This window comes from Chroicocephalus ridibundus, chromosome 6, assembly GCF_963924245.1.
Source record: "Chroicocephalus ridibundus chromosome 6, bChrRid1.1, whole genome shotgun sequence".
Taxonomy (NCBI): Eukaryota; Metazoa; Chordata; class Aves; order Charadriiformes; family Laridae; genus Chroicocephalus; species Chroicocephalus ridibundus.
This window is the reverse complement of record NC_086289.1, coordinates 35664096-35691387: the sequence shown is the minus strand read 5'-3', so window position 1 is coordinate 35691387 and position 27292 is coordinate 35664096. Positions and strand designations below refer to the sequence as shown.

At 38.1% G+C, this 27292-nt stretch overlaps 1 protein-coding gene across 4 annotated transcripts in view; it reads left to right on the top strand.

Annotated features, from left to right (window-relative positions):
- The window catches only part of CTNNA3 (catenin alpha 3), a 539182-nt gene that overhangs the window by 297445 nt on the left and 214445 nt on the right, over positions 1 to 27292 (top strand). For all 4 annotated transcript variants that reach the window (XM_063338117.1, XM_063338118.1, XM_063338116.1 and 1 more), the window contains 2 exons: positions 18508 to 18588; positions 27016 to 27168. In XM_063338117.1, the coding sequence (XP_063194187.1) occupies positions 18508 to 18588; positions 27016 to 27168 (234 nt within the window). The remainder of the gene's footprint in view (positions 1 to 18507; positions 18589 to 27015; positions 27169 to 27292) is intronic.

The window sequence follows — 27292 nt, the reverse complement described above, 5'->3', positions numbered from 1 at the left end:
CAATGTTCAGCCAGTTTGATTACACGCTGTGTATTCACTCACGGAAGAAAAATCAGGAAGATTGCTACTTGCTGTGGTCTCTCCTAACTTTCTGATGAATAGCATTCTTGCATTAAAGAACACTCATGTTAAGTTTTTTCCATTTATATTTCTCCTGTGATGGCATCTGGATTTTCTTGTTATGAACTGGGACTCTGCTAGGCATCCTATAAACACATTGATGTCCTCTCCCTTACACCGTTTGGCTTGGGGTATTCCTGTTACCCCACTGAGGACTTCTGCCCCCAGGTGCCCCGTCTACATTTTTACCTTTTGCTCTCCATCTGCCATTGCTACCACCCCCATGTGCGACTGTCCAAATAAGGGATCTTTGCTTAGTGATTAGGGCACTTAAAAAAGACTGATCGTATGTTAGCCCATCCAAGTGCATTCATGTTGCATAGAGACCCAGAGAAGGATGTTTACTATTCTCTGTTTCAGGGGGTCAGACCATAGAAATTTAAATTGGGCTTTAACTCTTTAGGTGGAGGTACATTAGCGTTTTAAGCTGGAGTTCTGACCTGGGTGCAACAACGTGACACAAATCTATTCAGAAAGCTGTTTCTGGTAAAGTTAGTTGCAGTAATTTTGCCAAATACGTGTGTGCACATTAAGGTATTGTCTTTGTTCACTGTTTGTTCTATGTCTGGCTACAAGCTTGTTGAGAAAAATGAGAAATAACTAAACAAAGACAGACTTTGCACTTCATCTCCCATTTCTCTGATCACTAGGGGTAGCTGTTCTTCGGCATTCTGTTATGGAGAAAGTTACCTTAATCTCTGTGTGGATCTGGCAAGAAATCATTAGCTAACATGATGCAGATAAAAAGCATCGCTGTACTTCTAGGGCCATGTCATATGAGAAATACAGTACAGAGTCTGAGTAATTACTGAATGACAAGGTGTAGTTTTCAAAAGCTTTTGACCTACCCAAGTTTTATTTAAGGTATAAAGAATAAGAGGGACAGAATCTAAACAGACTCTTGTAGCAGCATCTGAAAATGTTTGCAGGTTTTATGTTTTTAAACTACAAGTGGGCCTTAGATATTTCAAAGGTTAAAAAAAGAGAACTTTATTTTTTTAGCATAGCATTTTGCAGTCTGCAGACAGGAAATGTATTTTACAAAACTTACTGATCTTGATTTGCAATTGAATCAAGTTGTCATCATTGATCCTTAGGTGAATTAGTTTCTGCTAAATTGAGTAAGAAAGGCTTTAATTTTGTCTGGCATGTGTCCAAAATCTGAAGAGATTTTTGGAGTATGTTGTTAGAACTGTGGTGAATGGTCCAAAAACTTGTGGAGGTTAAATTCTTCATGAGGTCACAAATGGTACCTAGCATCCTTTGTATGAACCACCAGCCTTTAGAGTTTCAGCCTGAGCCTTCTGTGATGGCTTCCATCACTTTGCAGTACATGTGCTAATGAAGGGAATTAACTTCAAAGCATTTTTCAGTTTAGCACCTTTTTATATTCATTTAAATATAAATTCCAAGAGTGGTATCAATGTTGTCTGTGCTCTAAATAAGCACATGTTGTGCACATACAAAATCCATGGTAGTTGTTGGCTTATTAATAAGTGTGTTGAATCAGACTTTTTGTCTTATGTAAATATGGATTAAAAATTGAATCAGTCTTTTCTTATAACAATTTTACTGTTTGAACAGTGCCTATCATTATGCAGCAAGGAGTATGACCAGTATTTTGTGAAAGGTTTGTTGTAGTCAGTGAGAATCAGAGAACACTAACTGACATGCTTCTGTAATAGTAGAGACATATTTGGACAAAAGATTCTGTTTCTTGAGCTTCAGTTTCTCTTTCGAAAGATCGGAAAAAAACTTCTTCATAAAGACCTGCTTTTTGCAATTCTACATTGGTGCCTAATAAGTCAACAGTAAACCTGTTGAAAATTACAGGTACTGTTTTCAGACCTCCTTGTGTTAGCCTTCCCAAGATGCCATCCCGTCAGCTGGCTTGTTCATGCTCAACTTTCCATTTCCCATTACTAAACTTATTCCCCAAGTGTGAAGTTGTTCATTTTCTGTCTCAGTCCCCAGAGTCAGTCGTTGCCTTCATTTTATGGCACTGTCTCTTCATATCGTGCTTGAAGTGGATGAGGAACTAGCTTCTAAGCGATGATGTGTTTTTTTTAATTCTAATGAGTACTTTATAAATTCAGGGATGGCAGTGCTGCGTGGAACAACCTCAGAAATTTAAAATTAGCAAGAACTGGCAATTCCTGTCATTCTCTGCCTTATGTTGAATGTTCTGTAGGATTGATGCTGGATTCCAGTTCCTTGATTTTTGTTTCTTCCATATATAATTTATAGCCTTTGGGTATACTACTCTTTGGTATTTCAATTATATATGAAAATGAAAGCAAAACGTTGTTTGTACTTCTTAGCAGCCTGTTCTTATTTTCTTTTTTAGCTTTATCAACAAAGTTGCCTATGATGTATTTAGGTTTACCAGCTCTTTCAACTAATGCATTGAACCTTTCAGTTTTGTTGTCTTGGTTTTATTTAGGCTCAGGTTACAGCTAAAATTTAAGTGTATTTATCTTTCAAAATTATATTAGGTGTGCCATTAGGTAAAATAATTTTTTAGTGGATTGAACTTGTTAAAAGCATAGCACTTATTTGTATGTTGTACAATTCACAATATTGTGATTGCTAACAAACTAGAATGTTAAAGCAGTTAATAATGTTAAATTAAAAGTGCAATATTTTCAGTAAATGCCATAACTAATATACAGAGTGATAAGTGGTTAAAGATATTTTGCATGTTACGGGATCTTTACCTCTATATTGTATGAGAAATAAGTGGATATTATTCAGTGTATTTCGTGTAGCCTGTTTGATCTACCCTATGTACATAATTTCTGCTATCACTTGAGTAGTGATGGCTGCTTACTGCAAAAAAAGCAAAAAAACAAAGCTAACATGGCTATAAGTGTTTTTGAGCTTTTGTAGAGTACATGTTTAGAATACTATGTATTCTAAACAAAACATACACTTCTTAGTGTTTTTGCAAGTACTGCAACCTCCTTCCCTCTCAAAACTTTTTGAAACATGGATAAAAATATCCAGAGGCTCCAAGTACACATTGTCCACGTATTGTTAGGGTTTTTTCAGAGCACACCGCTGTTGTGCTACTTATGGTGAATTTAATTAACATGTTTTCAAAGCTCTGTTTTGTCCCTGTCTCTGTACCCTCTCTCTACCTGTTTTTCTTCGAATGATGCTAATTTAAGAAAGATAATGATGGTTTTAGATGCTTTAAAGCGTGATAGGATTACCACCGATAAATAATGACGATTTAATGAAATCACTGTTATGTTGGACATCTTCCAACTTTTGAGTTTGGACTTGGTCAGTATGGAGTATGTGAAGTGATCCTGTTTGACTATGCAATTTACAACACAAAGTTACTTTTCCCTTTTTCTTAGAATAGTTTTGGATTATCTCCTCAGGGTGTTGTAAATCGGACATCAGACTTCTGTGCCCTTTAGCTCTGACTTCCGTTTTCCTCTCTTGATCGCTCAGTGGGTGCAAGCAGTTGCGCTGAGAAGGTGAATGGGATTCCCCCAAAGCAAGAGAATCTTCTAGTTGGCACCTGCTCTGCTAACGTAGGCTTAGTGTCTTTAAACAAGGAGTAGTGTGCAGGGATCATGGCATGACATTTATTGTCACCTTCTGACTTCAGGCAGTGGCATGGTTTTCTGTGGCTTTCTTTAAATGCCATAGTTTCATTAGGTGGTGTCTGAGGATCTGGGTCTTTCTGAACCTGGATTGGGAGAAAGATAATCTGGAAGCCATTTGGTTCTTCTCACCCAAGTTCCTGCACTCAGCATAGCTTAATGAAGCACCAAGATTGAAGTCTTTCATAAGAAGAGCCTTCAACTTTGTCACATCCATGTTTGAGTGTTTTGTTGGTTTTATTTTTTTTTTTTTCAACTCAGTACCCTGAGTTGAAGTTATGTCAGGGGATGTCTGTAGTAGCAGTTATGTGTTAGCTCCCATCTGAGGTTTCCTGAGCGTAGCAAAAATGTCTTGTATATTTAATTTGCTGTTGTTATGGATGAGCATAAAAGAAGCATATCAGTAATCTTTTTTAAAAAAAGACACGAGCCTGAGTTTTATAGTCTAAAACAAGTAAAACCAAGCCCCAGTTCTGCAAACTCATTTCAGTTCCAAGTACCCTTCTCACACATGCCTTGTGAGTAGGAAACAACAACTCTTCCATAACTTATCATTTAATTTCTCTTTTGTAATTACAGCACAAACCTTGCCTGGAATATTTAGTTTGCCTTTTCTGCTTAGCTTTCCCATTCTCATTTTTATGATTTTGATTTTGTTCTTATTAACATTCTTCGCAGACGCACTGTCACATCAGATTTGCTCTTTATGTAATATAGTTTACTGCAGCATCCATAGTCTCTTATGCTATCAGAACAATCTGACATAAAGCCTTTTCATGTACAATTGCTCTTATATTTTCTTGGATCCCATTAATGTGGTTTTGTTCAATTATTATTTTAGTTGGTTTTAATATATAATACTGTCATGTGATTGTAGAGGTATTTTGTCTACATTGGAACACATACTCTAGTTAAAAATGAACATATGCACCCTTTAATATCCCTGAAATATAGACATCTAAATGTGTACCTTCATTGTGATAAATTTAAGTAGTTTGATAAAGGAGATATCCACAAACAAGCAAACTGATGACAAACTGAAGTTATACTTTCACCACTCATTTTTTTAATATGTTTTATACCTTCATAAACACGACATTTGAACTGATTCCACACCCACCCACCCACCCTTCCCCCACCCAAAATAGGCATATAATTTTCCTTGTGGTTTTGGAATGGGGATGTAGGGTTATCTTTTGGTGCAACAAGAGCGGAGTGGCAAGGATTACAGAAGAAAGCTTCTTTCTGCCATACTGTTCATAGTATGATAACAAGTAATTTATTCATGAAAGCCTGAAGTCACTCAGTTTTGTGCACTTGCTGTTTTCAGATTTCCATCAGATTAGCATGCAGTATTGGCAGTTCTTTCTGTCCAAAGAGTGTTTATAAAGTAAAGCAGATACAGTCTGACATATTGTTGTCTGTATTTATGTTTGCATATGTATGTGTGAGTATTGCAATGTGTTTGAATATGTCCATGTGTATCATCACAATCGTTAAATGCGTGCTTGAATACTATGTTCTCTTCACATGAATGATGTTTCATAAATGACACAGAGTCAATGAACAGTCCCTTTTTGGAGTTTTTCAATTTACTGATGCTTACTGTTGGGAGATCTTTGTATCCAACTGTTTCTGAGAGGACTATGTAAGTGGGTAGCAAGCTGTATCTGGGCCTGCTACTAAACTGCTGTAAGGAGCCATCCTACATAGTCAGAGCATGTTGCAAGAGTCTTCAAAAACTTCTGTGGCTGGGATGAGATTGTAACTCTAGATGGCTGCTGTGTTGCCACCTGGAGCTGTAGCATCACTTTTATTAAATGCTACAGCATCTTTGAAGAATCAGGGAGTGATGTGGCTTTTGGCAGGGTGGTGCTACCATCAATAATTGCATGAGAAACTTCAAAACTATCTGCCAGCTAATAAATGAAAATGCTAACAGACTGCACTCGTTGTTGGAATATATACAAGGACTTGCAAAGAATAACAAAGGCTTCCTTACCAGTAAACTGTTCCTTGAACAGCTTGTTCTTCTTTATGCGCCAGTCGTGTGGTTAAGAGTTAACTGAACTAGTGGCAGTTACTCTACGCACACTGTCTTGTGGAGCATTAAGGGACATCTAAGAGCAAACACTCTGTAGATATTATGAGGAAAAATTTCAAGTCTTTTATAGTGGTGCATGAATGTGCCCACTTTTAGAGTATGCAAACAGACATCGTATCTTTCAAAACCCTGGTTACAGGTGATTATAACACAACCATTATAACACAATCTGAATACTTCTTAAACATAAATGCATCTGTCTGAATTTACATATACCTTACAACTAGTAAACAATATTTACAGTGATCCTACGTAACCTTCTAATCTTCTGACTTTGTGTATTTTTAACATTCTTTATATTTCACATGTAATTCAGTAACAAACATTTATAGAAAGAGGAGGTTACTCATTAGATTTCAGCCATTTATTTCATTGAAAGTGAAAGAATGAGTATAAATCTTAAAGGAAAAATTGTTCTTTGAGCTCTGTGATATTACTGCATTGGTGAAAAAACTCACTTCATTTTTCTGATTTTTATTTTTTTTAAAGCTCCTTTTCTCACCTTTTTTTTTTCTACTGTATGGTGTCAGTGTACTACCATATTGCTGGTATTATGCCAATAAAGGTATAACATGTGGGTGCAGTGTCTTAAGCAGAATTCTTGCCTACCTTCAACACAGCCTTTGCTAGACCCTGGGTTTGTAATTTATATTGATGTCGCGATATGACACAAGTAGCATACTTTTAAATTATGTTCTCCTCTACTAAAACCTTATCTGAATCTGTTAGGTTTTTTTGCTTCTGATACATTATGTACGCTCAGCAGTGATAGTTCATGAAACTAGCTCATGACATTGGGTATTCAGATATCTTGACTGATTCTACTTCAGCTGAGATAACTGATGTCGTTACAAAATGCTGTCACCAGATTGCCAACCATTAATTTATCTTTTATGGAGCACTTATGTTACCGATTGCTTCATTATGTATGGCTACCTAAAAGCATGAACATTACTATTAATATCAATAGGCCATACTTCTACAGGGTATGTTCCCCTTGACATGCAAACTTCATCAGTCTATGAGATTCTTACCTCCAATAGCTACAAGTCACCATGCTTCCTCTATCTTTTCTTCTACCTATGTACTAATAGTTCTCCTTGAGCTTTCTGCTAATATCGAGGACTTTTCATTACCTTTTACTTGATCTTCACCGCTGCCTGTCAGTTAAAAGCTTACTCTGTACAATTAATGATGCATCAGCACAGGATTTTAACTTACACACATCTCTCTTAACCCTTTAATGAATCTTTCTTCTGCCTTCACTTTACCCAACATAATTCCTAGTTACTTTTCTACTGATTCTGTTCTAGTTAGATACTTTTATTTCCTTTACTGTTTTGCTATACTCTTTCACAGAGCCAATGACAGTTGCATGCAAATTTAGGTTAATTTATAGGGCATTAATTCTTTGCTAATTAGGGATGCAAATGGTTAAAAAAATGAAACATGAAACCTGGAAATCTTAATTTAGACAAAAATTCTCTACAACTTCATTAGAATGTCAAAAATGTTGCTTGGTGAGTTTGAATTTTTCCACAGGTATATTTGTGTTTTTTTCTGTGTAAAAATAAACGGGAAAAAACTGCAGAGAATTTCTGCATAGAACTCCAGAGGAATATGCCCTGAATAGCAGACTTTCTTGATCTCATGCAGGATTCTGCAAATCCCTGCCCTGTAGGAGACTGTAATTTTCAGTTGTCTTCCCTGCGTGCCATCACATACAGCCTCCCTTGCTCTGTTTGTTAGCTGCTACATTTAACAAATTGCTTTTTTTCTCTCTTGTAGCACAGAAACCCAGGATCTTCAAACTTGTACTGAGAGTATAATCCAACAGCCACAGTAATGCTCTGGTTTCTCACTGTCCAGATCAATCTGCTAAATAAAGGGCTATGCAATGGCCTCTTTACTGGCAGTCGTCAGTGTAAAAGGATCATTCAAGTGCTCTTTTATCACTCTCTTTGATGTTCTTTCCCCCATAAGTGCTAACAGCAGAAACTATCTGAAATAGAATAGATTTTCTGTAGTTAACAATAGTGATTTTTTAAAATAACATTTGAGTATTGAAAACATTTAGTCACGAGCTTCTGGGAATAACACCTTGGAGTCGTTTCATTGTGTTGCTATAAATAATGGTATGTTTTATTCAGAAGTGACTGATGGTACTGAATTCACCTGGTGAAGTGATTGCATCAACTATTATTTGCTCTAACAATCCCCAAAATATCTTATGTTGCTACCTCTTATCTTGTAGACCTCTGCATAGACAAGACATGTATAAAGGAATTAATACAACCTGGATTCATTGTATCTACAGGGTGCTGATGAGTGTTTAGCTGAAGTATCTGTAAATTTGAGAGCTAAATGTTTAAACCACTTCCCTTAGTCCCCTCTCTAAAAGCATGATTCTCATTCACTGCGCATTCTTAAGTGACTCCCATCCTCCTAGATTCACATACTACATCACAGTATTGTGTTAAATTACATTAATTGCTCTGGATTAGAAAGGGATTAACTAATACATTTAATACATAATTACATGGAATTACAGTTTTTGTCTGTTTGGGGTTTCAGCCTTTAACTTTTATGTAAAGGCATCATTATGAACTAAACCAAATCCATAACATGCGTGTTAGCTGGAATGACCAAACTTTGCCTGGTTTAGAGCTGAAGGCTTTGACAAGTAGCTATTTTCATAAAGTTTCTGTCTGTAGACCAAGCTCTGTCATGGTTCCACACATTTTTGTCTCAAATAGTTTCCTTCAAATCATTCCACAGAAATGTTATAGAGTATAAGTTATATGTGAGTGAAACTAAATGGTCTTTTAGATGCTTTTTTTTTTATCCCCATGTGCATAGCTGAAATCTCAGATCAGGGGAATCGGGGAAATCCATCTTCATTACCCATCCATGGTGATACAAGAGTATGCTGGTTTTCTGTTAAAAGAAATAACATGTCATGTCTGTTCTATAAGTGATCATGAATAGGATCATAGAGCGTAGCAAACTTCATGAAGGAAAAAACGAAATTACGTTCTTCATTTTACTCTTCTACCTTCCTTGTATCTTCATGTTACTGTTTGATAAGATGAGAATATAAGGAGAAAGTGTGATGTTATTGGATGGTATGGAGTGGCTATGAGGACTTGAAAGAGATCTTTTTTTCAGAAATGTATTTGTAATCAATATATTTTTTTTTTTTAAAAGTGTGTGTGTATAAATAAATATTTAATGCTGATTGATTTAAATGCTGTTACGCTCCACTTCAGTTTATTGGAATCTATGTAGTACATAGTGCACTGAAATACCACATCTAAAACCGCAGTAAGGTTGGTTTTGGTGTCTTGAAATATGCAGGATGTGCCCTTGCTTTGCTGCGGAACTTGTACTAACTCGGTCTGTCTCTGGGCATGGAAGAATTCGAGTAGCTTAGTGCTGGACATTTTCCCCTCTTTATGAGTCCTGTTTAAGACCATAACTTTTTGATTTAGAGTAGAGAAAGACCTTTAAACAGTCTGGATGAGAAAGACTATTTCAGCAACTCTACTATATTTTATTTCGAATTTTCTTCCCCCTCCATCCCCTTCCTCCCTCTTGTAACAGCATATACTCTCCAAGCAATTTATATGATAGTTCATCATAGGGAAGTCTTATGCTGCTGCTGTAGGATGAGCTTTTCTCCAACTAATTTCCTATTTTCCTGCTGTAAAACTGCTGGAGCACTTTGGTGAATGGTAGATGGATATTCAATTAAAAACTTCTGTACTAGGAACTTAGAGAATTGCTCTTAGTAAAAAAACGGATTAACCTTAAGTATGCTTTTTGTTGTCAGTTTGATAGTATGGATATTGCTCTATTTCCACTTACGTTTGCCTTTCCTTCCTGCATCATCAGTGAATGATACTAACATCTGATTAAAAGAAATTTAACTTTTTTACTCCTTGCTGATTCCTCCAATAGTTTTAAAGTTGAAATACAAAATAATGTACTATCGGTCTTTATGTTTCCACTATCAAGTGTAAAGACTGTCATATTTCAAATATGAAGTACCTGTGGCTTTTGATTTTGTGTTAGAAATAGTAAGTGATCATTATATTTCCTTTGCAACAATCCAGTTATGACGCATTCACTTCCTGTGACTCTTTTCCCCAAATAGGTAGCAGAAAAACATGGAGGGGTTTAAGGGTCACCTTATCATGCTGAATTTTTCTAATATTGCCAATGTGAAAAACTAAGAGGAAAAACTGATAATAATGAGATATTTGCCTTATATATCAGAAAGAAACAATAAAAATTGAAAACAACATAGGTTCTTCCTTCCCTCCTTTGGCTTGCTCACAGTCACTTTCAAGAGCATTTAAGATCCTTATTCTCTTACCAGAAACCAGGGATCCAGCTCTGTCATTTGGGACACCCTGGCTACCCTCCCCAACTTCAGTTGCCTGCCCCTGATGTTTTGGAGAGTGGTTTAGAATGTGCAATATTACGCATATTCTGGCAACATAATTTTTTCTGAGAATTTTGGATTAATTAGGATCTGAAAATTTATCCTTTTTTTAATTAAAGGGTTATACATTCTAAATGTATTTTTCTGATGGTTTTTAGGTTGTTTTATGCATGCTCATTTAGAACTAAATTTGTTTTGCAGTATTAGGAACTGGGTGTAACTTGATGCTAAAAGAGAGTTATACTGAGAGGCTTCAGTTTCAAGACTTTTCCTGCATATTGATTGAGAAAGGGTAATTCATACAGCGAGGAGAGCCCTTGGTACTCCAACTGATATCGATAGAAGTTGAGATAATTCATTTCTTATGAGGTACTTCACATCTCACAGCATTAGATCCATAGGGAACTGTCCATGATGGCTTGAAGAGGAAAAAAAATGACAATCTCATATGGAAGCTGTTGAGGAGAAAAAAGTATCTATAATGAGAAACAGTTCCACATGAAAGATTCCTTATTTGCTCAGTTGCATATGATTTTCCATGCCCTTGCTGTTTTGTTTTTTTTTCCTTGGCTTTTTCCCCCCCCGCTTTTAAAATATACCTACTCGTTTTCCACAGAAGTAGGTTTTCTTAAGTCAGATGTCTTTAAAAAAAGTGCACTAGTCTTGGTTTATTAGAGTGGGGAATCTGTGTTACTGAGTAAATATAGTGATTTTCAACTTAAAGTACTCATGGGTTATTCATTCTTTGTGTTTCCTATATTAACAAAGAAAGGTAATAAATATACTTGTAAATGAATTTCCTTTTGCAGGCTTTTGATGTACAGTAAAAATATGCTTTGAAATGCTGTATGAAAAGGCCCGGGAGCTTTTTCCTTTTCAAAGAAATTTTTGCTCTTTAAAATGTCAGAAATGTCAAGTTCTGCCTTTTCTGTCTTGTCAGAGGATTCCTTGAATAACTTCTAAAATGTTCATTTAAGCAATTTCTCAGGCAGCAGTTAATAAGGTGGCACTGCTGTGAATCCTTAAAAATTTTGGGGAAAAAAATATAGAAAAACATGCATATAATTCTTCAGGCATCTAAATAGTCCCATTGGTTCAATTGGGTTATTTGCAGCCAAAAAGTTATTCCTATCCACTTCCAGGATAGCGAACAGAGAGGTCTTTTTAGAAGTTTGTTTAAAAGCATGAGACATACTTGAAAACTAGAATTGTAAACAACTGGCTTCCTTTTGTGTTCAAATCTGACACAAACTTGTCCATTGAGATCTATAGCTTTGGAGAGAATCATAGTTTTGGTTTATTTAACTAGACATATGACCTTTAACAAGGGATCCTGTTTTTCACTTGGAAGTTATACTTTGAGAAGCAAGTTGAAAATGTGAAGGGTAAAATATTGTTTCCATTAATTCTGCCTTGAGGAGCAAATATTCCTAGGGCCTGGTGATGTACAAATTGGTACAAGGAAGTACTAAGAGGTTCTTAACAGCATTTAAATTTCTTTGATTTTGCCTATTGGTTACGAGAGGTTTTGTTTCTACCGTGCTGGGAACTGTAGGATTGGGACCAAAGGATTTATCAGTCTAAAATGAAACAAGAAGGCGGTAAGAAAGAAAACTTACTTGAGAGGTCTCTTCTTTCTATTAGATTGAACTAGGAAGCCAGATGCAGTTGGGTACAAAGAGGTGTTTGATGAGAAGTTATTAAGTTGACACATCTCTTGGCCCTTCTGTTTTAGTTCATATGTTCTAATATAAATGAAGACTGCAACAAGATTGAACTGGATCTTCCCTTATAAAGGCTTATGGGTTTGGGGTTTTTTTTGAGACAGATGCTTGCAGTTGTCTTTACTTTGTTGAATTGCACAACAGGATTTGGAAGATCAGGGTTTCTATGAGCTGGATATGAAAAAAAAAAAAAAATCTTGTTTTTTGTCTTTGCACTATAAATCCATGCAGGGAGTTTCCCCAAATAATGACAACATTGTTTCAACACACAGAAAAAAATGTGAAACTGCTTTTTGTAGTACATACAACTTTTTTTTCATCACTGTTTTGGTTTTGTCTAGAATTCAAAATGACTTTATAAATCAAAAGAGGAAACATTTATAAGCACCATATACCAAAAAATGTTAAATGGTAAATGTTAAATGCTAAATTGTAACAACAGACAAAAAATGCCTAGCATCTCTATAGGGATGGTGACACTGTTAGTATCTCATTTAGGTTGGGTAAGGGTTTGGGTTTTTTTATTAAGGTACAATGTATAGGACCCTATAATTATTGAATATAGGATTATTGTCAGTCAACACATAGCCTGAAATGATCGGTCATTTAATTACAGGTCTGACATTTATTAACTTATCGTAGTATTGATTGGTGGTTACCTTTTAGCTTGACATTTTTTTGAATATTTCCGTAGAGAACAGATTTCAATAAATGTGCTAGTCTTTTTTTAAAAATAAAATTGTCCTAGGATACTTGGAACTAAATCAAAAGATGTTTATCACAGCGTCATGATACAGCTGCTGGAAATAAGCAATGAAAATTATGCTAGTGGGTTGAATTTTCTTAATATTCAGTCCTCTTAAGATTGTACAATGAGTGTTTGGAAGCAGACACATCCCAGGAAACAAAACATGTGCTCAGGTTCTGGACATAGGCCCTTAAGTATGGAAATTTATTTTCAGGAGAGCCTTTGAGTACAATATGGATTACGGTTATGAGGTTGTTTTTTATCATGCATGTAATTTTAAACATTCCAGTGAGTATCATTGCTTTCTTTTAACTTCTGTTATTTTAAACCAATATGGAAGCCCAGGAATGCAAGATAAACATGCATCTGAATATCCTCAAACGTCAGGAATGCCCTGAATCTCAAGCCTGTTTTGTATGTTTACAAATAACTCTTCATAGAGATGTTTAAGGAAAGAAAGTCAGGATGCTTATCAAGATAAATTAATTACAGCTTTGTAGTTTCTGTAGTCAGTGGCACACACAAATGTGTATGATATAACTAGGCTTATACTGATGTAGTCTTTTTATAACCTTATACTGCCCAGTACCTGCATATATTTATTCCTTTAGAGACAGCTTGGCTGAGGAGGACAGTTCTTAAAAATTCAGAGTGAGGCTCAAGCTCCAGGTTTTGCATTCACTACTCCAGCTGCACTTTTCCTGTATAGGGGACCCAGATAGATCCTGACTACTACTGCTGTTTGCGGTCTACATCCTAATTCAGCTGTTGTACCTTGAGACCCTGCGTAATGGCATGGATAGAATCTCCTGACTGTGGTGTTGCCATACAAATACTTGAAGGAAGCCTTTAGGACTAAAGTAAAATAGTTTTTGAGTTTATTAGCTAAGACTCCAGCTGTTCTGGAATACACACTTCAGAAGACATCTGATCTCCCCATGGATGTGATAAATTAATATTGCTCACATTTACTCCACAATATTGAAAAACTAGAGTCTACAGATGTGTTTTTGAATATATATGGCTACTTTTGAAAAAACAATGACTTTATATTTGAAATCTTGATACCTATTTCAGGTGGATATGTCCAAAAATGTCCAGGGTGCTTCATGAAGGCCTATTACAATTTACTGTTAAAATGTGGGGTTTTTTAATATAAAATGAATATTTTTTGTGACTATTCACAAGACAAAATTTCAGCTTACCAAACTAGGTCTCTCTCACCACCCTCTATAGCAAGTAGAGGCTCGGGACCTTCAGAGGTGATGCAAAACTGATTACTTTCTCTGATGACTATAAGGGGACCTCAAGGAGCGCAGCCTTGCAAGATTTAAGTAAATCCTTGTGAATACCTTATCAGCAGTACACACCCAAATAAATTGGCTCTTTTTCACTTGGCCGGATCTTGTTTATTTTAGTCCTGCTAACGAGAGTACTTCAGTTCTGTGTTGTAAGTGAATTCTTGATTATGGCTAAAGGTGAGGGGGTGTTTTCTTTGATTCACATAATAAATACTAATAGTATTTACTGTTTTAATACCTACGGCAGATTGCATCCTTCTTTCTATATATGCTTTTTTATATATTTTTTTAATAAATTTAGCCCATACCTATTAGCCTCAGTACTTGAAGAGATTAGATAATGACTTAAGTAGTTCTGCCTAAATTAGTTTTCAGATGGGAGACACAGTGCATTTGTAGCACTACAGAAGTATAATAAACAAAGTGACATCAAAAACCTTAACAGAATAACTATATTCCTTCGTTTAAGCTCTCTTCAACTCAACAAAGTATCAAGGTTGTAGAATTACTGTTGTTTTTGTTAATATTGTTAACTAGAATCATAGAATCATAGAATCATTTAGGTTGGAAAAGACCCTTGGGATCATCGAGTTCAACCATCAACGCCACTCGACAAAGTTCTCCCCTACACCATGCCCTCCAACACCACATCTCAACGACTCTTAAACACATCCAGGGATGGTGACTCCACCACCTCCCTGGGCAGCCTGTTCTGCTGTCTGACCACTCTTCTCTGTGAAAAATTTTCTCCTAATGTCCAGTCCAAACCTACCCTGCTGCAGCTTGAAGCCATTCCCTCTTGTTTTATCGCTAATTACCTGTGAGAAGAGACCAACGCCAACCTCTCTACAATGCCCTTTCAAGTAGTTGTAGAGAGTGATGCGGTCTCCCCTCAGCCTCCTCTTCCTCAAACTAAACAGTCCCAGCTCCTTCAATCGCTCCTCATAAGATTTATTCTCCAGGGCCTTCACCAGCTTCGTTGCCCTCCTCTGCACTCGCCCCAGCACCTTGATATTTCTCTCGTATTAAGGCGCCCAAAACTGGACACAATACTCAAGGTGTGGCCTCACCAGTGCTGAGTACAGGGGGACAATCACCTCCCTCCTCCTGCTGGTCATGCTATTTCTAATACAAGCCAGGATGGCATTGGCATTCTTGGCCACCTGGCCACACTGCTGGCTCATGTTCAGACGCTTGTCAATTAGAACCCCCAGGTCCTTTTCTGCCAGGCAGCTCTCCAGCCACACTGCCCCAAGCCTGTAGCGATGCATGGGGTTGTTGTGGCCCAAGTGCGGGACCTGGCACCTGGCCTTGTTGAAGCTCATTCCATTAGTGTTGGCCTATCAATCCAATCTATCCAAGACTCTCTGTAGAGCCTCCCTATCCTCATGCAGATCAACACTCCCGCTTAACTTGGTGTCATCTGCAAACTTACTGATGATACACTCTATGTCCTTACCAAGATCATCAATAAAGATGTTAAACAGAAATGGTCCCAACACTGAGCCCTGAGGGGACACCACTTGTGACCAGCTGCCAGCTAGATTTAACTCCATTGACCACCACTCTTTGGGACCATCCATCCAGCCAGTGCTCGATCCAGCAGATCGTATGCTCGTCCAGGCCATGAGCAGCCAGTTTTTCCATGAGAAACTATTGGCACGTACCCACCAAAGACTCCACTGGACATGTGTTCCAGAGTCCTTCAAGGTTGTGTAGCTAGTTTGCATCTGTATACCTTGGGGTGCAGAAGGGTCTGTTAATTCCTATGAAGGTCATGATCTGCTGTTGATATAAATGAACTCCATTAAAAACAGTGGAGATAAAGTGATTTTTTTCAACTAAGAATCTGCCCTTAGATGCTCTTTTAAATGAAAATTCGACTGGAAAGATTTTCTGTACATGTGTTTTTTGAGTCATTCAACTGGTGTTGTTTGCCAGTGTGTGAAATAGATAGGCCTGTATTATTGGCAATACTCAGCATTTATCTTCAGGCTATGCGGTGTTAATTAAAAATAATTGTTTTCACTTAGTGGAGTATTAATAACAATGTGACTTAGCGCTTGTAAAATGTTTCATATGTTAAAAATGCATTGAAACAGGAGCTGGATATTGCTTGTAATATCTTCACAAGGGAGCCATATAGTTGTTATTACATATATTTTACAGAATAAAATTGTAGCTGAGTACAGGAAAACAGAGAGAAAGGGTGAGCACAACTGCATGATTTTTGAAATCCAGAGCCTAGAATAATGTGCATAATTTTCCTAGCCCTTTTCTTAATTCAGTCACCCTGTACAAGAATGAACTATTTCAGGATAGACTTGTTTGGTTTTAAGCACATTTGGGGCTTGTCCACATTCTACAGTCTGAAGCTGCATTTTACAGTGTATTTACTTCTTGAGGAAAACATGAGGTGAAGAATAACTTCAGTTATAGTTAGGTTTGCTTTCCAGACATTGATTATTGAGAATTATGTTATAAATTTGCAAATAAAGCATTTTTTTTCCTTGTTCACGGTTCAATATTTTTACGCCACTTGCTCGGTGAGGTTATTTCATATTAGCTGCCTTAAAGATTTAAGTTTACCTAGAGCCAGTTGCATCATTAGTTGCCACCTTTGAAGTTACAGCTTACTAGAGAACTTTAGAAAAAATCCCAATATTTTACATTGATTCTGTCTTCTTAGAAAAATCGGCTTTAAATATAAAGCTTTTAAAGGATGTGCCAATGTGGAACTGCATCTTTGTCATCTGAAAATGCATAGGCATAAGCTCAGTTGTATCCACAAACCTTTTACTGGTCCTGTTAATCTAGCGGTTTAGAAGGGACCAATTTTGTTGTCAAGGCTGACAATAGCTTGCAAAACAGTACAAGAGTCATTATTTACTTCTGGTATGAGAAATGGTCACATGACTATGAAATAGAAAGTCAGTATCTACCTTTAGGGATTCCTTGAAGGTTTCAAGGTGAAACTCAGATCTCTCTCCAAGACCTGTGTTTGATCATCTGTTCCCTGCGAAGACTGTAAGCAATTTCAGAAACAGAAAGTAGTAGGAAAATTTCTAAGTCACCCCGAATATATAAGCTCAATTTTTTAAAGTAATTGTTCCTTTCAGTTGATAGAGAATGTACTAATAATTTCAAGGTGTTTATTACGTTACGCGCTCACTTTTAATGCACAAGTTCTTTCTCTAGTCTTTGCTTTATTATTAAGCATATTGCCCTGTTCACAGACTTATTTTTTTTGTGGCAAGGAAATAACTGACTGAAGTCTGATATATTGTATAAAACAAGGTTATACACCTAGGTGCCTACCAAGATATTACTACTTTTGTTTTCCCTAGTATTTATTTTAGTATTATTTACAAAATGAGACAGTCATGTTCATAATATAGACTTCCTAATGTACTATAACTGAAGCCCAAATATTATGGTCAGTATACATAGCTATTTCTTTAACATTTATGAGGATCTGGTTGTTTCCCTGTAAATGTAATGTGACTTACTTATGACTTTGTGTAAAGACACTTTCACTGTTTGTGGTTTCTTTCCTTTGGGCCAGGGCAGTCCAAGGTAGCAAGCAATGAATGATTGCTTTAGAGGAACAACATTCATCAGATATACTGGATTTTTACATAGTTTCTGTACTAACATGAAAAAAAGATTATTCAAAACAGCTACTAGACACAGAACTACTGTGGTAATATTGTATAGAAAACGTGCTGGGCAGTACAATAAAAGTGGTAACTATGCTTTTCAAATAGCTAACAATGATGTAAGTACTTTGCTTATAGATAGAAATAAAAAGTTAAGATTGATTGGAAAATATACAACTGATTCTCTCAAGACCTCTGAAATGTCTCAAGAGCTCTATCTTCTATTGATGCTGAGAATGAACGTGCTGTTAAATGAAGAGATTGTCCATTTTCATTGATGTTTGCATTGCAACACCTTGGACATTTTGAAGCTCACCCATTCTGTTTTGCAGGAGTGAGATAATGAATGCTGCAGACTAAAGCGCTACCAAACTGCATTGTGGGCATCTGAATTTATAAATCGCTTGTAGAGAGATAACAGGATTTTTCATATTAATATGGGGATAATGGATCAGTATCAGTAATAATAATTATATTAACGTTGTTTCATAAGTAACCCCGGACTATAAAAAGTGTGTTACAGCATTTCAGAAGATAAAGTGTGTTTAATTTCGTCCCTATATACTGCTAGTAAAGCATACGTTTTGATTCAGTGGATTATGCTTAAAATCACAAATTGGCATTCTGTGAATATTGTGGTAGTGTCTCCTGAAATGTATTAAAATTCAAAAAAATCACGAAGCATGCATGATTTACCAAATGTTATGATGAACTGAAAACATAAAGAACATGCTTGCTAAGAGATCACAAATAACCATTATTGTGTTTTTTATCATATTTATTACAGACTGACAAGAAAGAGAGAAGTAATGCCTTGAATGTTGCAATAGAGAGTATGTGCAAGAAGACAAGAGACCTCCGCAGACAGGTAAGCAACCTGTGGGACTGAAAAAATAGAAAAGGAGACTTGAAAGATGCTTTTCTAAATTGTTATTTTTGGGTTTTGTAGCACTGCATTTTGAAAATAAAGATCTCTTCTATATTAAAAAAAAAAACAATCTGAAAGTAGTTACACTGTTGCACAGAATATATACATACAAATTTGCAAAATTGGGAAAAAACCCTACCAAATGATGCTGTCTGAATATATGTATGTACATAGGCAAAACTCTGCATGTGTACACGTCTAAATATATATGGCTGTAGAAATAGATCAGTCATGTTCTTTGGACATCAAGACTTGTTTTATTTTAAATAAGCTTGAATTCTTATTGGTTGTTGGAACAGATACCTTGAAGGGACCACTGGGCCATTATGTCTAGTTGTATACAGTTGTGAGAACTCATACAACAGAACAGGGTCCTTGGAATATCTGGTCCACCGTCCACCCACCCGTTTTGCATTCCAGTACCCTAAAGACACAGGCCAAAATCCACAGTGTCAGGGTGCTGCAGAAGGTGAGCAGTAGACATCATCAGCTGTGTTCACATCCTTTCTCTGCAAGGAACATCTTTGAGAAAAATTGCAAATTATGTTGAAAGTGTATAATACGCCAGTTTAGAAATGAGAGCTAGAAAGCCAGTAGTTCTTTCAGCCAGGCTGCCCCAACCAAGTATATGAAAATTTATGGCTGCATAGAACATGAGCACACGCTGCTTCATTGTGTCTGTAACTGTGGCTATTTATCAACAGCTTCCTCTCTGGAGGAAGAATATCCTGCCCAACTTTGTGTACAGTCCTACAAGCCAGCCTGTGCTTCAAGACGATGAATAAATTCCTTCCTGTCTCCCATAATCAGCCAGGGGAAGCCTTGAAAGATGAGATGAATATAATATAAATATAGAGTTACAACTAACTAGCTATTCAATTTCTCCTCGCATTCCATCAAAAATACATTCAGCTCACCCAGTGACTTGCATCACAAACTCGGTGTGTCTAGGAACTCTCCCATTCTGTGCTGCAGTCTCTTCCGTGAGTTAATTAAACTCTAGCTTCTAACTGTTTACCGACTCTGTTACAGTGTTTAAAATCTTTTAACTAACTCAATTTCCGTGTGTTTACAAACCTTTATAGTCAATCTAGAACCAGTAGTTTTCTCTAACCAGAGTAGCTCTACGGCTTCTTGACATTTTCCACTGGAAGGTATTTATGTGAAATAGTTCATCTTGTTCCTCCAATTCTCTGTTCATACATGTGAATTGCATAAGAATTGTTTTAGGAAGAGCGCTTACTGCATGTCTAATTCCTGATCTGGGAAACATGAAATTGTGAGTTCTGTGCCTGCAGATATTGCAGTACTTATTTGCTTTGACTTAAGAATGTTCATTGTTCTGTCCCTCAGAGCTTTTACTAGAAAAATGAAAATTGTTATTTGGTCTACCCTTGCAGCTTTTATAAAACTTAAATTTTTTTTTAAATGATACTGTGTACCGTTGCTGGTATTACATTAGGTGCTCATCATGGATTCACGGCTATGGTGTGCGCAAGATACTCTGCTTTCAGTCAGTTGCTGGGATTGCCTCTGCAAAATTGGGGTTGAAGATGAAACCTTATGAAGTTGTATTTTTGAAATCTCTTCAGTGTAGTGTACAATAAACAAAACCATCATATAAGTGCTGGCCCAGTCACCACCTCATTGTGGGTTATGCCTTAGGCCCCTATGGAACATCTTTGTAGACCATGGTAAGTAAAGTGAAGGAAGGCTTGTATCTGGCAAGACTTGAAGGCAAAAGTAGCTGTCTCAAGAACAGTGTATTCTGGAAGTTGTAAAAATCTCTGGCTTTTCAAATGAAATTATTTATATTCACTTCAGGAACTTGGATGTTACTTGTGCGGATCTTGAACTATCCTGTTTTGTTTTGATTTTTACTTGTATTGTGCCAGAGATGTGCATGTATCATGTACCTGAAGTCATGAAAGACTTCAGGGCCCTGGGACAGCTGTTTAGGGGATCAGGAGCACAAGTACTGTTTGCTTCTATCCCAACAGTTGCGAAGATTGATGAGAAGATTAACAGGAAATGCCAGCTGATCAATGCCTGGCTCAGAGACTGGTGTCATCGGCAGGACTTCGGGTTCTTTGATCATGGGCTGCTTTTCAGGACACCAGGCCTGCTGGCAACAGACGGCAAAAGTCTGCCTCAGAGGGGGAAAAGGGTTTTAGGGCAGGAGTTGGCGGGGCTCATTGACAGAGCTTTAAACTAGATTTGAAGGGGGGTGGGGATAGATCCAAGCTTGCTAGCAAAAAGCCTGAAAGCGGCATGCTGGCACTAGACTTGGAAAAGATAGGGGGCGTAACCGGACTCCTTAGGAATAAGAATTTCGGCTCCCTCCAGTAAAAAGGAGAAAGGACCAATAGCCCAGCTGAAGTGTTTACACAGTAATGCACGTAGCATGGGCAACAAACAGGAGGAGCTGGAAGCCATTGTACAGCAGGATAATTACGATGTAGTTGCCATCACAGAAACGTGGTGAGATGACTCACATAGCTATAATGCTGCCATGGATGCCTATAGGCTCTTCAGGAAGGATAGGCAAGCAAGGAGAGGCGGGGGTGTGGCCCTGTATGTCAGGAGTGTTATGAATGCTTTGAACTAAATGATGGTGATAATGGGGTTGAGTGTGTATGGGCAAGAATCAGGGGCAGGGCTAACAAGGCAGATATCGTAGTAGGAGTCTGTTATAGACTGCCCAACCAGGATGAGGAGGCAGATGAAATATTCTATAAACGTCTGAGAGAAGTCTCAAGATCGCGAGCTCTTATTCTCATGGGGGACTTCAATTTGCCGGACATCTGCTGGGAATACAATACAGCAGGGAGGGAACAGTCTAGAAGGTTCCTGGAATGTACTGGGAATAACTTCCTGACACAGCTAGTGAGAGAGCCAACTAGGGAAGGTGCCTTGCTGGATCTGTTGTTTATAAACAGGGAAGATCTTGTGGGGGGATGTGACGGTTGGAGGCTGTCTCGGGAACAGTGACCATGAAATGATAGAGTTTTCAATTCTGGGAGAAGCAAGGAGGGGGGTCAGCAGAACTGCTACCTTGGACTTCCAGAGGGCGGACTTCGGGCTTTTCAGGAGCCTGGTTGACAAAGTCCCCTGGGAGGCAGTCCTCCAGGGCAAAGGAGCCCAGGAAGCCTGGATGTTTTTCAAGAAGGAAGTCTTAAAGGTGCAGTAGCAGGCTGCCCCCATGTGCTGAAAGACAAGCCGTCGGGGAAAAAGACTGGCCTGGCTAAACAGGGAGCTAGTGTTGCAATTTAGGGAAAAAAAGAGGGTTTATGGCCTTTGGAAGGAAGGGCAGGCCACTCAAGACGACTACAAAGAGGTAGGGAAAGAATCAGGAGGGCCAAAGCCCAGCTAGAACTAAACCTGGCTTCTGTTGTCAAGGACAACAAAAAAAGTTTCTATAAACATATTAGCAATAAAAAGAGCACTAAGGATTATCTCTGTCCTCTAGTAGATGGGGCTGGTAACATAGTGACCAAGGATGAGGAAAAGGCTGAGGTACTTAATGCCGTCTTTGCCTCAGTCTTCAGCAGTAGGACCAGTTGTTCCCTGAGCACCCAGACCCCTGAGCTAGAAGACAGGGATGGGGAGCAAAATGAAGCCCCTGTAATCCAAAGGGAAATGGTGAGGGACCTGCTTCAGCACCTGGAGGTGCACAAATCTATGGGGCTGGATGGGATCCGCCCAAGGGTACTGAAGGAGCTGGCGGAAGTGCTCACCAGGCCACTTTGCATCATTTATGAGCAGTCCTGGATAACTGGGGAGGTCCTAGCTGACTGGAGGTTGGCAAATATGACACCCATCCACAAGAAGGGCTGGAAGGAGGATCCAGGGAACTACAGGCCAGTCAGTCTGACCTTGGTGCCTGGGAAGGTCATGGAACAGATCATCCTCAGTGCCATTACACGGCACATGCAGGAGAACAGGGTGATCAGGCCCAGTCAGCATGGGTTTGTGAAAGGCAGGTCATGCTTGTCAAACCTGATCTCCTTCTATGATAAGGTGACCCACTTAGTGGATGAGGGAAAAGCTGTCAAAGTTATCTACCTGGATTTTTGCAAAGCTTTTGACACCATTTCCCACAGCATTCTCCTGGAGAGACTGGCTGCTCATGGCCTGGACAGGTGTACTCTTCGCTGGGTAAAAAACTGGCTGGATGGCCGTGCCCAGAGAGTGGTGGTAAATGGAGTTAAATCCAGTTGGTGTCCGGTCACAAGTGGTGTCCCCCAGGGCTCGGTGCTGGGGCCGGTTCTCTTTAATATCTTTATCAATGATCTGGATGAAGGGATCGAATGCACCCTCAGTAAGTTCGCAGATGACACTAAACTGGGCGGGCGTGTTGATCTGCTTGAGGGGAGGTTGGCTCTGCAGAGGGATCTGGACAGGCTGGACCGATGGGCTGAGACCAACGGTATGAGGTTCAACAAAGCCAAGTGCCGGGTCCTGCACTTGGGTCACAATAACCCCATGCAACACTACAGGATTGGGGCAGAATGGCTTGAAAGCTGCCCGGCAGAAAAGGACCTGGGGGTGTTGGTGGACAGCCGGCTGAATATGAGCCAGCAGTGTGCCCAGGTGGTCAAGAAGGCCAACAGCATCCTGGCCCGTATCAGGAATAGTGTGGTGGGCCGGACTAGGGAAGTGATCATCCCCCTGTACTCAGCACTGGTGAGGCCCCACCTCGAGTACTGCGTTCAGTTTTGGGCCCCTCGCTACAAGAAGGACATTGAGGTGCTGGAGCGTGTCCAGAGAAGGGCTACAAAGCTGATGAGGGGTCTGGAGGACAAACTTTATGAGGAGCGGCTGAGGGAGCTGGGGTTGTTCAGCCTGGAGAAGAGGAGGCTGAGGGGAGACCTTATCACCCTCTACAACTACCTGAAAGGAGGTTGTAGAGAGATGGGGGCTGACCTCTTCTCCCTGGTGACAAGTGATAGGACAAGGGGAAACGGGTTCAAGTTACGTCAGGGGAGGTTTAGATTGGATATTAGGAAACATTTTTTCACTGAAAGGGTTATTAAACATTGGAATAGGCTGCCCAGGGAGGTGGTGGATTCACCATCCCTGGAGGTGTTTAAAAAAAGGGTAGATGTGGTACATAGGGACATGGTTTAGAAGTGGTTTTTGTCAGGGCAGGTTAATGGTTGGACTTGATGATCTTAAAGGTCCCTTCCAACCTCAGCAACTCTATGATTCTATGTAATTTCTGTGTGTGCAGTTTTACCTAGATCACTGCTTCCCTGCCTAGTAGAGCTGTATGAATATTTAGGAAGCAACTGCCTATTCATTCCAGTTTCTAATTCTGAGAAATTACCATATCTCCCAGTTGTTTCCCAGCATACTGTGAATGGACAGCACGGCTGTTTCTCCTATGGTTGTTCCGCAGTTTTGGTTGGTTGGTTTTTTTTATAAATGTTATTCCTGATAATTTTCTTATATTTCTATGTTGCTTCTTCTTCATGGATAGCTTTTCCCGAACACAAAGGATATTGCCTTCCTGGCATCCCTTCGAAACAGGAAAGAGAGATCCTTCAATAAAACTAATCTTTAGTTTTTCCAGGACTTTTGCCAGTGTATTCTTGTGAGGCAAGAGGCGAATAGAGGCAAACAGAGTTTTCTGTACTCATCAGGATACTGGTGGTTAATAGTGTTGCAAACAGCTGCTGGGATTGTCTTCTCTACCCTCTGCTGTTTGTTTTTGACAACCTTATGCCCCATGTTTTATAAACAACATGTTTCTACTTTATTTTTTAATGCACTTCGATATCAAAACAAAAACTCTTCATGCTTCCACTTCTGTAACAGTCTGCTCAAAGGGTAAGAATATGACCTTGCACCTTAAAAATAAAACAATTTGTCAGACATCAGCCTCCCTCTGCTTCCCCTCTTCTGATGGTGTCTCTTTCACTTAAAAATGTGAGAAAAAATTTAATGACAGCACAATAACTTTCCTAGTATTGCCTGCTAGCACTACTGGTGCTGTTCTTTGTCTGTTTGTATGTCTCCCTGTATGGCTACTTAGCTCTTAGCATTTTGCTGTAGAGGTGGCCAGAGTCTGAAATAGACTTACTGAGTTGTGGAAAAAAATGATTGTTACGATTAGGATGAAGAGAAATAGATATTGCTTCAGATATTACTTTTTTCTTTTGTCTTTTCCCTTTCTTTGTTCTACATTGTATTTCTTTGTTCTTTGATGCTACACAAGCCATCTTTTGAAAACCTCAGCTTCATGTGTTCCTTCACGTAGCTGAAACAGGACCATAATTTCAAACTTATTTGTATTCAGCAAAGACACAGCATTATCTTTTTCTTGGAAGAAGATGCATTTCACTGTTTAATTGCAAGATAGAGGATTTCTTAGAACAAAATAATAATGGTAATTTATATGTGAAAGGTTAATTAAACCAAGCAAACCAGTAAAAAGCTACAGCAAGAATTATGTGACGAGATATAAAATTAGGCTGCTAGTTTGAAAACTGGATGCCTCAAGCTCACCACAAATGTGACTAAGGTCATTGCAGTCACTGGTTCCCAAATAATACATTAAGGCTGTGAAAGTCCTACAATCTGGCCTGTGCAGAACCCCAAAATATTTATTTTTGAGATAATGAATCATCAGCCATCAATATGGTTCCACAGCTTTTTGTTGCCGATTATTGTAAGTGGAAATCTTAATGTTTAAACTGTGATTCCTCAAGGTCACGTTCACGTACTTAATTTTAAGCAGGAAAATAGGTCTGTTTTGTTCAGTTGGACTTTTCCAACGCAGTAATTTTAACAGGTAAATTGGCAGGACCGGAGGTTCAATGTACTTTTTTCCTGGTAGTGAAACTTTTTATTGTCTCTTCATTTTTTAAAATTCCAAAGTTGGGAATGTGAACATGACAGTAAAAAATCAATTTTGTGTTTGAATCCTATAGCCTTTGTCTTTGTAAATTACTTTTGAGAACATACAATGTATCCAGATAGTACATCCTAATGCAATGAGCTTCAGTAAGTTAGAAGACAAAAAAACATTCCAAACGTAAACTTACCTGTGTTTGGTTTGATTTGTCTGTCCCATGTGCCTGGTGAGTCAATGAGAGCTGGCTTTAGATGGTGAGGCTATCCAAAAGCTAGTGGTGGAATTCATATCCAAATCTTGTCTTGCTAATCAGCATATTTTTCTACTATTATTTCTGCTGTGCATGTTCACTGCCCTACCTTCAAGGGCAGCAGCATCAAAAAGATTTTGGTTTTTTCCGCATTTTTCTAGCTGTAAGAGTCTTTACTTCTACTGAGTTTTCACATAGATACATTGGAGCAAAATGCTAAGTGAGAACACCTCCTTTGGCAACAAACCTGTAAGTGTGTTAAGAGCTTAAAAGCCTTTTGTGTTCTTTTCTGTTCCAATCAATATCTTTTATATACATTCTAAAAATAATTTTTCGCAGTAGTAAATTCAGTGAATGTGATAATTTAGCTGCATTGCATGTATTGTTACGATTGCTATATTTCTTGTAGTGTTCCATGATTAAAATGAACAATTGCCACGTGTAGGTTTATAATATGGAAAATAACCTCTTAAGTGAAGTAATGTCCCAATGATCAGGTATAAGCATACATGAAACCTTATTTAAGAGAGGTAATTTGCAGCAGAATGTTACTCTTCTTTAGAAGAGTCAAGAACAATTAATTTAAATAGAGACTCACTTATAGTTCTTCTTGGTCTATTAATCTGTTATCAGGTGGCATAATCAGTAATCTCATTGATGTAATTACCAAGAAGGCTACCATTTTGCTAATCAAACTGTATCACTGGGTTTCCAACAAGGTAGAAAATATTTGGGTAATTTTGCAATTATGATAACACATGATGTGAACTATTTTGTGAGTACAAACATAATTAAATTAATGTTTTCTTTGTAAAATGAAATAGCCTTCTCCCATGGTGTCTGAACTTCAAGAGAGAAAGCCCAGGAGACGTTAGGTTTGGTCTAACAGTAATTTTTCATGTGTGGAATCATAAAGTAGTCTATTCTCTTCATCAAAGAACAAGAGTATTTGTTTGGCTCCCTTAACTTCAACAGAACTAGCACATGTTTTAAGTGTTTTATGTATCTGCATTCACTCACACATATCAACATGGATATTTAGGTAGTGGTATACTAAAATTGTCCCTAAAATTAAATAGAGTTTTCTGTGTAATAGATAAATTTCAGCTGCAGTAGTTTTCAGACACATGATCCTGCAAATAATGCAGGAATACAGTGTGTACATGTTTATGTTATAAAATACTAATGGACAATAATTACAGTAGACTTTAATAAATAGTCCAATTAGCGGATACTAATGTAATGCGTTCTTTTGCAGCTCCGTAAAGCCATTATAGATCACATCTCAGACTCCTTCTTAGATACCACTGTTCCACTTCTAGTTCTCATTGAAGCTGCTAAAAATGGAAGAGATAAAGAAATAAAGGAGTATGCTGCTATATTTCGAGAACATACCAGCAGGCTTGTGGAGGTATGTTTGATGGAACTGCACTTTTTTTGAATATATGGTATAAGTGACTTGTCACTGCTCATTTCCTTTACTGGCAGATATCATAAAACAATTAAGCCTGGCACTTCAGGAAAAAAATACATAA